General features: G+C 40.7%; 1 protein-coding gene across 7 annotated transcripts in view; it reads left to right on the top strand.

The window, feature by feature from the left end:
* KLHL20 (kelch like family member 20) overlaps positions 1-16,238 on the top strand; it is a 71,630-nt gene that overhangs the window by 12,448 nt on the left and 42,944 nt on the right. For 2 of the 7 annotated variants that reach the window (XM_070384917.1, XM_005890836.3), the window contains exons 1-2: positions 1,915-2,049; positions 2,979-3,042. The exons of 1 other annotated variant lie outside the window; for it this stretch is intronic. In XM_070384917.1, coding sequence (XP_070241018.1) covers positions 3,020-3,042 — 23 coding nt within the window. In that variant the 5' untranslated portion in view covers positions 1,915-2,049; positions 2,979-3,019. 4 more of the 7 variants (XM_070384913.1, XM_005890837.2, XM_014476724.2 and 1 more) reach the window with 4 other exon arrangements.

The raw sequence follows: 16,238 nt of genomic DNA, 5'->3' as shown, positions 1-16,238 counted from the left end.
CCTTCCCTCATGGTTACAAAATGGTTGTGGTGCTTCCAGGTGTCTCATCCAGGCATAACAGTGGCCAAAGGGAAAAGATGCTATCTCTTCTTGTATCTCTTCTAAAAATGCTAGGGAATCTTATCCCACAGTCCCCATTAGATTTCTTCTGATTTCTTATTAGTCTGTATTGGTCATTTGCATGGAGGTGGTTTAGACTAATTACTCATAATGAAAAACATATTGGAAAATCAACTATCATAAATGTCGTGGTCCATGCACAGATTGGAAAAGAATTTCCAAACACGAGGCAGAATGAAAGAATAGAATTTATTAGAGTGGGGGAAGAGGTGGGTACTGCCAGTAAAATGGGCCAGCTTCCTGAGAGTCAGGGAGAGCTGACTTTGAATGTTGGTCTTTGGTCTGTTTTTATAGTCAGGGGACAAGGAACAGGGTAGGTGTCTTGTGAGTCATTTGCTGATTGAATGAGGTATGTATACATTCCCTATACAGGCCTTGGAGAAGAGTAAGACAAATACCTTTCCTTACATGGGGTAAGAGGGGGACAGGCCACGCTACTCAAGAGGGCTCAAAAATTCCACAACAGTTACAACATGCTGGGAAGGGTGATAAGGGTCTGGTTTTTTCTGTTCCTACATTCCAACACCTTTCTTGCTCATCTTGTTCTTTTGTCCTCAGGGCACCACAATAACCACATGAATGAGCACTAGAATTTAGGATAGTGTCTATCTTGTTCACGACCATTTCCAAAGCCTAGCATAGTACTTGACATGCAATAAGTGCTCAATTAATAAGTCCATTTAAGGTAAGAGGAGAGAATACTGACATTTGTTGAGTGCCTACTAAGTGCCAGACACAGAACATGATCTTCATTATAATTTACCCCTCTCAAAAATTGTGTAAAAAAGGGTATTGTTTCTCTTTTACACAAAAGAAACTAATACTTAAGAGATTAAGAAACTTGACCAAGACCACCAATCTAGTGAGTCGTAGGGCTACAATTTGAAACTATGGGTGTCTGGATCTAAAGACCATGCATCTCCCACTACAAGCTAATTAACAAAAGATATTCTTTCCCTTTCAGAAACAACTGCAAAAGTCTGTGTAGATTCCATTGTGAAGAACAGCTAAAGAAAATGTGGTTAAGTTCATGCTTAGCCTATAATAGTTATCGGGAAACCAGCAGCAGCCTTTCACTAATATTACTGACATTGTATCCTCCACCCTATCACTTGTTTTCTAAACATATAGTGAAAAATAGGTGGCTATGTGCTGTGGGAAAATCAGGCAAGGGACAAATTGAAAAAAAAAAAAAATTATTTTCCTCCCTAATGCTAAAGTGAATTCAGAGCAGTATTTGGTGAAGTGTTTGTTATAGAATACTAAGTGAAAGGGCAATCTGACATAACCTTAAAATCCTGAATAAAACCCTGGGGTCTTGAAAGCCAACCTGGGAAATCTGGAAAATCAGGTCTATTTCTGATCTGTCTGAGGATCCTCAGCAGCTTGCACACGGGAGTGGCCTCATAGATATATGTCAACCACATGTACACATGTGTCAATCATTCAACCCACAATTAGGGAAAAAATCGTGCCAACAGGAGACGTACCAGCTACAAATAAATCACAATTCCTGGCTTTCTGTGACTCCTCCCATCTTCCTATTGACTTCTGCTGAGGAAAACAAAGCAGAAAGGAGAAGCCTTCAGTAGTCAAACACTGCCAGTTCAGCAATGAACTCGCACATCCTCGGGATACAAGGAACTGGGTACAAGGACAGGCAGTCTTTGAGGGGACCGAAGCCCCAACAAAGAGCGCAGCTATATCCTGATCTGGGCCGGAACCTCTTGGTAAAGTATGTGGGTTCCAGAGGGAACGATTTAGTAACAGGACCACTTCCTGCGGCTGAAGTGGGGCGAGGGGTGGGGAGGAAATAGCTGGAGGAGCGGCATCCTCCTTGCTCTAGCTGAGGCAGAGAAGGAGCCAGAGAGGAGGCGGCGGGCAGAGGAGGCAGAGGAGACTAAGGCAGAGGAGAAAGTGTCGGAGCCGGTAGGTTAGCAGTCTTAGAGCAGAGGACAGTGGACAGCGCCCTGGACTCGCTTTGTAAATCTGCGGTCCCAAGTTGCGGGGCTGCCCATTGGGTAGGGGCCGTGCTTCGCCCGCCACCTGTCAGTGGGCACCGAGAAGGGACTGTTGGGGCACTGGGGCTGGGCCTTGCGGGGCACCAAACGGCGTTCAAGCGGGCTGCAGCCCTGCCCCGGAGCCACGGAAGGTGCTGGGCTGGTCTGCCTGAGGGCGTGAGGTTCCGCACCCTGGACAGCTTCCCTAGACAGAGGTTGAAATCTGGGGGGAAGGAAGTGGATACTGTGCGTCCCACCTAACCCGGGGACCAGCGAGATCTTGCCAGGTGGGTGGTGGACATCGTTTCGGGAACTGAGGGAAGGGCTGGTAAAGAGAATGTTAGTATTGGAGCCATAGTTTCTCTGCTCTGTTCTGTCTGGGCTGTCGGAAACGGAGTTGTTTATTTTTAAAGGCAAGTACCTGCTCATTCTTATATCGCTTCGGGACAAGTCACCAGCTTTCAGATCCGTTGTTAAGCCAGCGTGTTCGCTACCCGATCCATCATGCTAGTATTGCTGTGGCTATCTGGTGAATACTCTGTAGGGAATCGTTGATAGTGCGGTCAGAGTTAAATGTCTCCGGAGTACTTTTTGGAGAGAGACAAGAGTAGCCTAGCAATTGGGACTGTTTGGCGCACTTTCCCTCAACTTTACGTATAATCGTTTTAGCATTCACAGTAAAGATGGTCATCTTAAAGGAACTAGGTAAGGGTTATGAGTGTGCATCTGCAAAAGGCCTGTCGTGTAATATAATAGGATATAAAATTCTTTATCACTGAACGAAATCATTGTATAGAGATTGTTACTGGAAAGATCAGAAATAGTTTTTATTAAGTTACTGCTTTTCTGTTGTCTTAGGTTCGGCTTTAGAGTGTGGTGAAGGGTACTTTTCATGGTGCATGGAAGGAAAGCCAATGCGCAGGTAGGCATTTAGGAAGAAATCCTTCAGTTTCACTAAGTGAAATTCACATAATAATCCAGGGTTTCATTTTAAAAAATTTTTAAAGCTTTTCAAATCTTACCAAATTCTGCTTGGAACTAATGATTCTTGTTCTAAAATAAATCAAAAGTAATATCAGAAATTAATAGTTTTTAAAATAGAGTAAAATATAAAAGTTAAATTTCTAAAGAGTGCTAGGAGGTTTATGTAGTTAACATTTCCACTTTCCTTTTTACATGGTAATTTTTTGTGGTAACCATTAAATGTACTATAATACTATATGAGTTGATTATGGTTTTCAATTACCTATAGAATGTAGAGGTTTCTTTTGCCATATAAGACTAATGATTACTTATAATACACTGTATTGAATGTGTAATTATGGTTTTGGTTATTTTATTGATGTTCAATGTACATTTGTTCTATTAATTAAAATAGCTGCATTGCAGGGAAGATTGTTTGAGGACTAAAAAAAGTATTGGACGTAATAACTTAGTCCATAGAAAAATAGAACAATGTATGGGAAAATATAGACAATTTTAGGCCTTCCTAACCCTAGAATTTAATAATGTTTTTTCTCAATCTGTTCTAACAAACAGGACTCAAATCCTTATTGAAAATCACCCCAGTTCTAGTCCTTCATTTTTAAAACTCATTTTACATTTATTTAACTGTATTTAATCTTTTTTGTTTAACATCAAAAATAAATATATCTAGCAGACCCTTAGAAGAAACATGTTGTGATAGGAGTATGACTTAGAACCAGGAGGAAGAACTAGAATATAAATATTTTTTCCAAATCTGTTAAGGGTTTATTGATTCACCTTGACCTAGTCACCTTCGTTGTGTCACTTTTGCTAGAAGTCACCCCAGTTTATTTCCCTAATGTACCTGACCAGGATATTGGGAATTAATGAATGCTTGCAAATGATTTGAGATCTCCAGATGTAAAGATGTTATGGATATAAAATCATAGTACACTTAATCTTATTTGTATCTTACTCTAAAGTAGAAATAATATTTGACTGCAAGTACATGAAGACATTAACAACATGTATATTAAATGCTTCGTCACTTCAGCTTCTAACATGGTTGCAAAAACCACTGATGGCTTCTCATCCTCAGCTGCCATAAATGTCATATGTAATTGTTAAAATAGGAACTTATTTTTTTAAAAAAAGAGAAGGAAGCATGGGGATGTTTTTCATTTGTCATTAATTCCTATATAAAATATTTACTTAATCACTCATTTTTCTGTCTTGCTTTATTATGAAATATTGCCAGTTGTTTAAAATCATGTTGGAGAATTCTGGTGCCATTAATTGTTGAGTTACTGTTCTTTTTTCATCACCATCACTTGGCCAGAGCTTGGCCTATCATTGCTCCCAGGTTTTACTTTTACCTGCTACCTGCGTTAAGTTGTGGTCACATTCCCTACCCTTTCCTTATTGGGCTGTGATTCTTGCTGCCAGCAACCCAGACAGCAGTCTCTGGAAAGTAAGGTTGGGTTTATGCTTACCAGCTATTGGAGAAGCTTTGAATGAGAAATAACTGTTTATATTGAATACATGTTCATTCTCTCTGCTACAGTGGAAGCTCTTTGAGTCTCATGTGTCTTCTGTATCTTTGTATCCCTGGCACCTGGTGATCACTGAATAATTGTTTGAATGACTGAATAGCTGAAGTACCTACAGACTTTTCCCATGAGGGGGAAAAAAGCTACGAACAGGAAAAGATTGCAAAAACATTAGGGTATTCTGATGCTTAATCATAAAGTTTTATGAAGCCAGTTAGCATTTTGTTAGCAAAGCTTCATTGCATTAATTTATTTAACTAGCTATTATGTGTAAATGCTACAGAATTTCCAAGATAAAATAGGATATTCAGTGAAACTTAAGTCTCCCAGTGCTGACTGTAGCTCCCAATTTTCCTCTCCAGAGGAACCACTTGAAAACAATTTCTTACATATTCTTTCACAGTATTGTAATGCATATGTAGAACATCTCCTCTTTTTAAAAAGCACTGATATTTGCAATTATTCACATTTTTCTCTATTTTTTTTTCACTTCACATATTATCTTGTTCAGTTCAGTCGCTCAGTCGTGTCCGACTCTTTGCGACCCCATGAACCACAGCATGCCAGGCCTCCCTGTCCATCACCAACTCCCGGAGTCTACCCAAACCCATGTCCATTGAATCGGTGATGCCATCCAGCCATCTTATCCTCTGTCATCCTCTTCTCCTCCTGCCCTCAATCTTTCCCAGCATCAGGGTCTTTTCAAATGAGTCAGCTCTTCACATTGGGTGGCCAAAGTATTGGTGTTTCAACTTCAACATCAGTCCTTCCAATGAACACCCATGACTGATCTCCTTTAGGGTGGACTGGTTGGATCTCCTTGCAGTCCAAGGGACTCTCAAGAGTCTTCTCCAACACCACAATTCAAAAGCATCAGTTCTTCGGCGCTCAGCTTTCTTTATAGTCCAACCCTCACATCCATACATGACTACTGGGAAGACCATAGCCTTGACTAGACGGACCTTTGTTGGCAAAGTAATGTCTCTGCTTTTTAATATGCTGTCTAGGTTGGTCATAACTTTCCTTCCAAGGAGTAAGTGTCTTTTAATTTCATGGCTGCAACCACCATCCGCAGTGATTTTGGATCCCAGAAAAATAAAGTTTGACACTGTTTCCACTGTTTCTCCATCTATTTGCCATGAATTGATGGGACCAGATGCCGTGATCTTAGTTTTCTGAGTGTTGAACTTTAAGCCAACTTTTTCACTCTCCTCTTTCACTTTCATCAAGAGGAGTTTTAGTTCCTCTTCACTTTCTCCCATAAGGGTGGTGTCATCTGCATATCTGAAGTTATTGATATTTCTCCTGGCAGTCTTGATTCCAGTTTGTGCTTCTTCCAGCCCAGCGTTTTTCATGATGTACTCTGCATATAAGTTAAATAAGCAGTAAATTATGACAAATATATTTAGACCCACCTGTTACTTGTAGGTACTGTTAACCAGTCCCTTCGAGAGACATTTAAGTTATTTTATAGTTTGCTGTTACAACCAGTTCTTCTATGAATGTCTTTGTATGTGGTTTTTGACCAATTGTATAAGTATAAAATAAATTCTTAGATATAAAATTCCCCAAAGAGTATGTGCATTTTAAAACTTTGAATTACAAATTCCCATCCTTAGAGATTATACCTGTCTATAGTCTAACCAACAGTGTGACTAGTTCCCAAGATATTATTTTTTAATCATTGGTATAATTTAGAGACACTAAAATATTTTGCAGTATAATTCTTCCATCTTAAATATAGGAAACTGGGCCCGATTTTATTATGAATTGGTTTATTCACTCATCATTTATATCGTACTTGTTTTATGTTTGTTTACTGCATATATACAGGTAAAGTGATGGAAAGACATGTAAATAGATACTATAATGCATCATGAAGGATTTTAATAGAGATGTACACCTCTGCTTTGTAGAGATGAAGAAAGCTTCACAGAGTTGGTAATATGTGAGCTGGATCTTCTAGAAAGGATAAGAATTTGTTTTAAAGTAAAGAATATACTTGAAAGGATAAGAATTAAAGAAGGGAGATAGTAAAATATGCCATAAACAGAAGGAACGGCTGTGCTGCCCAAAAAACAAAAAGACCCCAAGATCTGAAAGTGTATGACATGTATAGAATGGTAAGTATATCTGGAGTATAGAGTATATGAGGGAGGAAGAAGGGAAAGGAAGGTAGGGGGAAAGAGCACGAAAAGTGAGGCTACAACCACTGGAAAGAGTCTATACCCTTTAGGTATTTAAGAACCAATGGATGTTGTTATACAATTGAGATTTGTTCTTTGGGCTGATATTTAAGAAGATAGGATGTGGACTAGAAAGAAGGAAGAAAGGATAGCAAAAAGTACTAATTTAAAGGAGTTTGTGGGGAATTCTCTATTGGTCCAGAAGTTAGGGCTCTGCACTTTCTCTGCTGAGGGTCTGGGTTCAACCCCTGCTTGGGGAGCTAATCCCACAAGCTGTGCAGCAATGAAGGAAAAAAGAAGCTGTGGTAGTTAAAGCTGATGAGAGCCTGAAGTAGATACATGGCAGTAGGGATTGAGAGAAGAGTTTGGAATTGAGAGTTTGTTTAATAGTAAAATCAAAAGGATTTGGTGAATATAGAGTGAGGAAAAGGTAATGATACAAGCAACTCCAAAGATCTCAGGTTAGTGCTGCCATAATGAAATAAAAAATACAGAAAGAGAACAGATTTCACTAAGCCAAGAATAGATTCTCTCTTACATTCTTTAGATTATTATGTCTAGGAAACAGCCAGGCAGAGATAGCCAGCATATAATTGGAATATGGGTCTATAGCAGAAGAATGGTTTGAAAATTGTGAGTCACCAGTATGCAGAAGATTCTTGAAGTTGTATGTGTGAATGAGAGTAGAACAGAAAAGGAGAATGCCAAAAACAGAATCCTAGGGAGTACCAGGGGTGTCTCAGGTGGGGCCTAAGATGAAAACCCAGTGAAGGTTCATCAGTGGGTAAGAAGCTTTAGATTCTTTGGGTCTTATTTAGTTGTATCTAGAGTTTTTATTGACAGTGTGCACTCATGGTGAAGATCAGATGAGCTCCTTGAGTTCAACATCAAAAGGCAAATCCCGTTCAGATCTCTTGTCTTTAGAATTTCCGATTTATTCTGCTGCTGCTGCTGCTGCTAAGTCGCTTCAGTCATGTCCAGCTCTGTGCGATCCCATAGACCGCAGCCCACCAGGCTTCCCCGTCCCTGGGATTCTCCAGGCAAGAACACTGGAGTGGGTTGCCATTTCCTTCTCCAGTGCATGAAAGTGAAAAGTGAAAGTGTTAAGTTGCTCAGGCGTGTCCAACTCCAGCGACCCCATGGACTGCAGCCTTCCAGGCTCCTCCGTCCATGGGATTTTCCAGGCAAAAGTACTGGAGGGGGTGCAATTGCCTTCTCCGCTGATTTATTCTAGTCAGTCTAAAATGTATTCCTCAAAATAAATTATAAGATACACCAGCTTGATTTGGCTCTTTCTTGGTGTGGCATACCCTGTAGGTTGGCTTGCTCAACACATCTCCCTTTCCTCCTCCTTCTATTTAGACACAAGAAAAATAAATGTTATACTTTATATCTTTAATATTATTTTCATTTGGGGGTGGCTTATGTAACACGTATGGGACTCCTCTGGTAGCTCACTGATAAAATAACCACCACCAACGCAGAAGACACAGGTTCGATCCCTGGATTGGGAAGAGCCCCTGGAGATGGAAATTCCAGCCCATTTCAGTATTCTTGCCTGGAAAATCACATGGACAGAAGAACCTGGCAGGCTGCAGTCCTTGGGGTCACAAAAGAGTCAGACATGACTTAGCAACTAAATAAGAAAAACGTGTAACGCAGTGCTGCCAATGAGATGTCAGTGGAAGTTGCTGAGAGGTACCCTAGGAAGATTTGTTTTTCTGACGTAAAGGGAGAAACCAGCTTGTTTGCATGACCTTCCTCCATCTTGCCTTGATTGCCGGGCCAAGGCACCTAGTGCTGACCCTTGTTTCACCCAGTAAACAGAGATGAGATGTCTTAGAATTGAAGTACTCATGACCTATTTTCAGATTAAGGAATTAACAGCCTGGCTTTCTGGTACGGAATCAGGTCTGGAATGTAGTGCCTAGTGGATGCTCTTCTAATAAGCAGCACTGGAGCATTGAGATGTTATTTCTGTTTTAAGGATTTGTATGCACAGATCTCTAGCTCTCCCTATACAGGTGTGCTTGGGACTTTAAATGAAGGTGACCTCAGCTGAATCTTTTAACAGCAGCCAGTGTTAGTCACTCAGTCGAGTCCAATTCTTTGCAACCCCATTGACTGTAGCCCATCAGGCTCCTCTCTCCATAGAATTCTCCAGGCAAGAATACTGGAGTGGGTTGCCATTCCCTTCTCCAGGGGATCTTCTTGACCCAGGAATCGAACCTGAGTCTCCTGCAGTGCAAGCAAATTCTTTACCATTTGAGTCACTGGGGAAGCCCCAAGAGAGGTAATCTGTGTCCAAATTAAGACAAATTTTTGAAGTTAAAAGGAGAGATGCTTGTTTAGTAGATAGGGAGCACAATTCCAAGCTAAAGAAAGAGAAAATGACTCTTTCCTCAGTTAAGACTGACTTTTGAAGTAGATCTGAGGAAGAAGTGCCATGATAGCTTTGCAATTTAAGTTGACTCACACATTTTGGATATGTGGAAAGGCTTTTTTTGAATGTACTTTTTGTTTAGTTGCTCAGTCATGTCCATCTCTATGGCCCTATGGACTATAGCCCACCAGGCTTCTCTGCCTATGGAATTTTTCCAGGGAAGAATACTGGAGCAGGTTGCCATTTCCTTCCTCCTCCAGGTGATCTTCCCTCCCAGGGATTGAACCTATGTCTCTTGTGTCTCCTGCATTGGCAGGCAGACTCATTACCACTAGTGCTACCTGGGAAGTGGTATAGAAAGGTACTAAAACTGTAATATTCCTTTAGTAAAAATGAAGAAGATTTAAAATATTTTACTTGTTGTTTGGTTTATGTTTTCTACATGCACATTACTTGATTCTTCTATCTTTTAAGGAGATTTTTATTTTCATGGGAATGACCCATCCATTTACCTAGCCTGCATTTCCTTAACCTCCTAAAAATCCTTAGGAATTTCACCTTCACTCACTTCAAAAATTCATTCCTACTCTCACTCAGAAAGGCTGTCTCTGAAATCGTTATGTCCTAATAACTTGTTTTCTGACTGTAACCTCTTGAATGCTCACTCCATCTGTTCTTTGACCTAGTCATAATCAACATGGCTTTTGTCTCTTGTGTTTTTACACAGTTTACTCCTACAACCACTTCAACCATTTTCTGGCCACTACTCACTCAACTCTTGAGTATGTACATGGCATTTCTAGATTCCAGATTAATGCAGGCATTTATATTCTCTAATTTGGGCTGCAGATTGTTGCTGGATAAAACCAGCCATGCGGAATTCATGCTACTGTAGTCAGAGTCTTTAATATCATTGAGCCAACAGTGTTATCCAAAATCAATGCTTGCTCATTCCCCACAACAGCTGTTTCACATCCTCACCCAGTCTTCTCATGACCCTCTTAGCACTCCTTTCAGTAGCAGCAAGTGATCTGTTCCCTCAGCTCCTACTTCACAAAAAAAATAGAGGCCATCAGGTATGAACTTCCTCTGGCTCTGACACCTCCTTACCCAAAAATATCTATCTGTTTCCGCACTGTGTTTCCTCCCACTCCTGTCCCCTGATCTCTTATGGGGAGCCCTTCTTCCTTTTATCTATGATCCATCCTTCTGTATTTCTTTATATTCCACTGTTCAAGAATTTTGGTCCATCATTTATTCTCTCCCTCTTTACATATATTTTAAAACTTCTCCCTCCTTCTGCTTCATTGCTTCAATATATAATCGTTTTCCTGCTGTTACTCTCTTTAAGTAGACGTAGAACTTTATGTCTCTTTTCACAGCCAAGCTTCTTTCTAGAAATACTGCATACTCATTGTTGCTTTCTTTGCCTTTATTGAGAACTGCCATCAAATACATCAGATTTTTACTGAATGTTTAGGAATAAAGAAAGAAGCCATAAAAGTTCTTAGCCATTCAACATTTTTTCACTGGCTGTTGCTGTCCTTAAGTCACAACCTGCCACCATTTTTAACCAGTCTTCATTTCTTTTGCTTTCTGGGTTTTTTTTTAAATTAATTAATTTATTTTAGTTGGGGCTAATTACTTTACAATATTGTAGTGGTTTCTGCCATACATTGACATGAATCCGACATGGGTGTACATGTGTTTCCCATCCTGAACCCCGCTCCCACCTCCTTCCCCATCCCATCGCTCAGGGTCATCCCAGTGCACCGGCCCTGAGCACCCTCTCTCATGCATCGAACCTGGACTGGTGATCTATTTCACATATGATAATATACATGTTTCAATGCTATTCTCTCAAATCATCCCACCCTCGCCTTCTCCCACAGAGTCCAAAAGTCTGTTCTTTACATCTGTGTCTCTTTTGCTGTCTCACATATACAGTCATCGTTACCATCTTTCTAAATTCCATATATATGCGTTAATATACTGTATTGGTGTTCTTCTTTCTGACTTACTTCACTCTGTGTAGTAGGCTCCAGTTTCTTCCACCTCATTAGAACTGATTCAAAAAAAAAAAAAAGAACTGATTCAAATGCATTCTTTTTAATGGCTGAGTAATATGCCATTGTGTATGTGTACTCCAGCTTTCTTATCCATTCGTCTGCCGATGGACATCTAGGTTGCTTCCATGTCCTGGCTGTTGTAAACAGTGCTGTGATGAACACTGGGGTACACATTTCATTCTGGTTTCCTCGGTGTGTATGCCCAGCAGTGGGATTGCTGGGTCGTATGGCAGTTCTTTCTGCTTTAATTCTCTCTCCCCCTAAAACTTTCTCCCTTTGAAATTACCGTTACTTTTTTATACTGAGTAGTTTGGGTCTTTTTGTTCCAATCTTGATACCTCTAGTGCTCTGTGCTCAGTCACTTCAGTCATGTCTGATTCTTTGTGACTGCATGGACTGTAGCCTTCCAGGCTCCTCTGTCCATGGGATTTTCCTGGCAAGAATAAAAACAGAGACTAAAAAACAAAGTCCTCTTTTATCTTTTAGATAGTTCATATAAGTGCATGGCATAACTTCATGTAAGACAGAGAGTGGTGGGGACTGTGTGAACTAAGATTCCAAGCCCTCCTAATGATATTTAAATTCAATTTAAATTTCAAAACATAAGAAACCAAAAAGTACTGCAAATGAAGGACATCTAATGATCATTCCAAGGGCTATCACCTTGCATTTTATAATTAAAAGGCCTAAACAGATATTTTTTTTTTAAAGCACCATCTGTCTCTGAAGTAAATGTTGCCCATTCCCACAGAATGTGTAAGAATAATATAAAAAAATTAATAACACCTTTTTTGTTCCCATTATACATAGAAATTCAAGTGTAGGAATTATTTCTTAAAATTATTTCATATATAATGTCTGATGCCTGTTTACAGAAGTTTTTAGGTTTACTGACATTTTGGTAAATCCGAATCCTTGTTTTATTTTATGTGTTTGTCAGTGACTTTGCTGTTACATTTTTTTCTCTTTATAGCTGCATTTTGAATCATTACTTTTTTCACATTGTTTTTTCCTTTCATCTTAGGTCAACATTCTTTTTGTAAAAACTGACAGCTTCCACTAAGAAATTTTATTTATTAGTCAAATTCATTCAGTTCAGTTCTGTCGCTCAGTCGTGTCCGACTCTTTGTGACCCCATGAATCACAGCATGCCAGGCCTCCCTGTCCATCACCAACTTCCGGAGTTCACCCAGACTCACGTCCATCGAGTCAGTGATGCCATCCAGCCATCTCATCCTCTGTCGTCCCCTTCTCCTCCTGCCCCCAATCCCTCCCAGCAACAGAGTCTTTTCCAGTGAGTCAACTCTTTGCATGAGGTGGCCAAAGTACTGGAGTTTCAGCTTTAGCATCATTCCTTCCAAAGAAATCCCAGGGCTGATCTCCTTCAGAATGGACTGGTTGGATCTCCTTGCAGTCCAAGGGACTCTCAAGAGTCTTCTCCAACACCACAGTTCAAAAGCATCAATTCTTCGGCACTCAGCCTTCTTTACAGTCCAACTGTCACATCCATACATGACCACAGGAAAAACCATAGCCTTGACTAGATGAACCTTTGTTGGGAAAGTAATGTCTCTGCTTTTGAATATGCTGTCTAGGTTGGTCATAACTTTCCTTCCAAGGAGTAAGCGTCTTTTAATTTCATGGCTGAAGTCACCATCTGCAGTGATTTTGGAGCCCCCAAAAATAAAGTCTGACACTGTTTCCACTGTTTCGCCATCTATTTCCCATGAAGTGATGGGACCAGATGCCATGATCTTAGTTTTCTGAATGTTGAGCTTTAAGCCAACTTTTTCACTCTCCACTTTCACTTTCATCAAGAGGCTTTTTAGTTCCTCTTCACTTTCTGCCATAAGGGTGGTGTCACGTGCATATCTGAGGTTATTGATATTTCTCCCGGCAATCTTGATTCTAGCTTGTGTTTCTTCCAGTCCAGCGTTTCTCATGATGTACTCTGCATATAAGTTAAATAAGCAGGGTGACAATATACAGCCTTGACGTACTCCTTTTCCTATTTGGAATCATTAGTCAGTTATTTGGAGAAGGCAATGGCACCCCACTCCAGTACTCTTGCCTGGAAAATCCCATGGATGGTGGAGCCTGGTAGGCTGCAGTCCGTGGGGTCACTAAGAGTCAGACACGACTGAGTGACTTCACTGTCACTTTTCCCTTTCACGCATTGGAGAAGGAAATGGCGCCCCACTCCAGTGTTCTTGCCTGGAGAATCCCAGGGACGGGGGAGCCTGGTGGGCTTCCGTCTATGGGGTCACACAGAGTCGGACAGGACTGAAGCGACTTAGCAGCACCAGTCAGTTATTAGTGAAACTTTAATTTGTGTTAAAATAATGCACTTGCAAATGCAGACTCTGGAACCATACCCTCAGAGATTTTGATTCTCTAGCCCCCTCTTAAGAATCTGTGTTTTTACCAAGCACCCTCACATAGCTGGTGTTGCTGCTAAGTCACTTCAGTCATGTCCATCTCTGTGCAACCCCATGGACTGCAGCCCACCAGGCCTGTCCGTCCCTGGGATTCTCCAGGCAAGAACACTGGAGTGGGTTGCCATTTCCTTCTCCAATGCATGAAAGTGGAAAGTGAAAGTGAAGTCACTCAGTCGTGTCTGACTCTTAGCAACCCCATGGACTACAGCCTACCAGGCTCCTCCATCCATGGGATTTTCTGGGCAACAGTACTGGAGTGGGTTGCCATTGCCTTCTCCATAGCTGGTGTTAGATAAATAGTATTTTAATACTTAATGTAACAGCCCAATAGGAATTGGGCCAGCCACTGTGAAGAAAGAGTATCTAGTCTTCTTCCAACATTTTTACTTCATTTGAAAGAAAAGATACAAATTCAAACCATACTTCTAAATTTACCAATACCATTTTTAGAAAATTGGATAATAATGGAGCAAGAGTCTCTATAATATACAGAAGTAGTTGGCCAGTCAAAGCAAGGGTTATTTTCTATATTCAAGTTGGTTAGTAAATTTAGAATATGTGGCTAATTTCACATATTAACTACTTGGTTTTGGTATCAGAAAGTTTGGGGTTAGAATTAACAGTTTCTTGACTCAAACTGGCTTAATCAATATAGCAGTCTTTTATTTACGTAACAAGGCCAGAAGTAAGGTGGGCTCCAGGGTTGGTCAATGCATGACTTGATAATACCATCTTGGACCCAAGTTTTCTCTGTGTCTCCAGTGTAACCTCTTCAATATTAGCTTCTGCTGCTGCTGCTGCTGCTAAGTCGCTTTAGTCATGTCTGACTCTGTGCGACCCCATAGATGGCAGCCCACCAGGCTCCCCCCTCCCTGGGATTCTCCAGGCAAGAACCCTGGATCGGGTTGCCATTTCCTTCTCCAGTGCATGAAAGTGAAAAGTGAAAGTGAAGTCGCTCAGTCGTGTCCGACTCCTGGCGACCCCATGGACTGCAGCCTACCAGGCTCCTCCATCCATGGAATTTTCCAGGCAAGAGTACTGAAGTGGGGTGCCATTAGCTTCATCCTAACCTAAAATTGCAAGAGAATTCAGGCTTCATCCTTATCGCTGGGTACATAATCAGCTTCCCTTGAAGTACATGGCTGGTAAAGAACAAACTAAGGTTATGTTAAGGTTTGAGAGAATTGATGGTAAATATGCAGGGAAGGCAATGGCACCCCACTCCAGTACTCTTGCCTGGAAAATCCCATGGATGGAGGAGCCTGGTAGGCTGCAGTCCATGGGGTCTCTAAGAGTCGGACACGACTACTCGACTTCCCTTTCACTTTTCACTTTCATGCATTGGAGAAGGAAATGGCAACCCGCTCCAGGGTTCTTGCCTGGAGAATCCCAGGGATGGGGGAGCCTGATGGGCTGCCGTCTATGGGGTCACACAGAGTCGGACATGACTAAAGCGACTTAGCAGCAGCAGCAGCAGCAGCATGCCATTCACAGACTTTATCTTGAAGTTCTGCTTTTCATAAGTGTTTAGTGAATACAAAGTCTGCTAAACTTATTGGCAAATTTTATACCCTTTTGGTTTTAGAAAGACTAACTCTTTCTTAGAATTAGCAGTCCTTTTGTGGGAGAAGGCAAAAGCTCTGTTTGGTCTCCATAGTTTGTTAACTGGATAGAATCCAGAAAAATCCTTCCACTTAGCTTCTTCAACCTTAAGACATATGTAGATTAGTCTTGCAAATTAAGTTAATAAAAATACTATTTGAGTTCAGTTTCTTTATTTAATATATTATACATATATTTATTGTAATATCCTTCATTCACTATTGGGATAGAAATCCACAGATTGAGAAATTAAATAGTTTGAGATCCTCTGGTTTCTCTAGATGAATTTTCACTTGGACAGTCAGGCTTGCTCCCCCAAACCTTTAATTAAAGGCTTTCCTAAAAAAAAAAAAAAAAAAAAATACATGTGAATTTACTTATAAAACAGAAATTGACTCACAGACATAGAAAACAAATTTATGGTTACCAAAGAGGTTAACCAGGGACGGGGGCGTGGGGGGAGAGGTACAAATCAGAAGTTTAGAAGATAAACACGTATACTTAACTATATTTAAAATAAGCAGCAAGGACCTACTGTATAGCACATAATAAACTATAATGGAAAATAATCTGAAAAAGAACATATAGGTATGTAAATCTGCAAATGCATGTACATGAGTGTGTATGTACAACTGAATCACCTTGCTGTGTGTGTGTTAGTTGCTCAGTCCTGTATGACTCTCTGCGAGCCCATGGACTGTAGCCCACCAGGCTCCTCTGTCCATATGATTCTCCAGTCAAGAATACTGGAGTGGGTTGCCATTTCCTTCTCCAGGGGATCTTCCCTACCCAGGGATCAAATCCTGGTCTCCTGTCTGAGGCACCAGGGAAGCCCACGTTGCTCTATACCTGAAACTAACACAACATTGTAAATTAATTATATTTCAATTTTTAAAAAATGGTTTTAAAAAAAGCTTTCCTAGG

This window comes from Bos mutus, chromosome 16 (assembly GCF_027580195.1).
Source record: "Bos mutus isolate GX-2022 chromosome 16, NWIPB_WYAK_1.1, whole genome shotgun sequence".
In the NCBI taxonomy this organism is placed as follows: Eukaryota; Metazoa; Chordata; class Mammalia; order Artiodactyla; family Bovidae; genus Bos; species Bos mutus.
The sequence above is the reverse complement of the archived record's forward strand: the minus strand, read 5'-3'. Positions and strand labels throughout refer to the sequence as shown.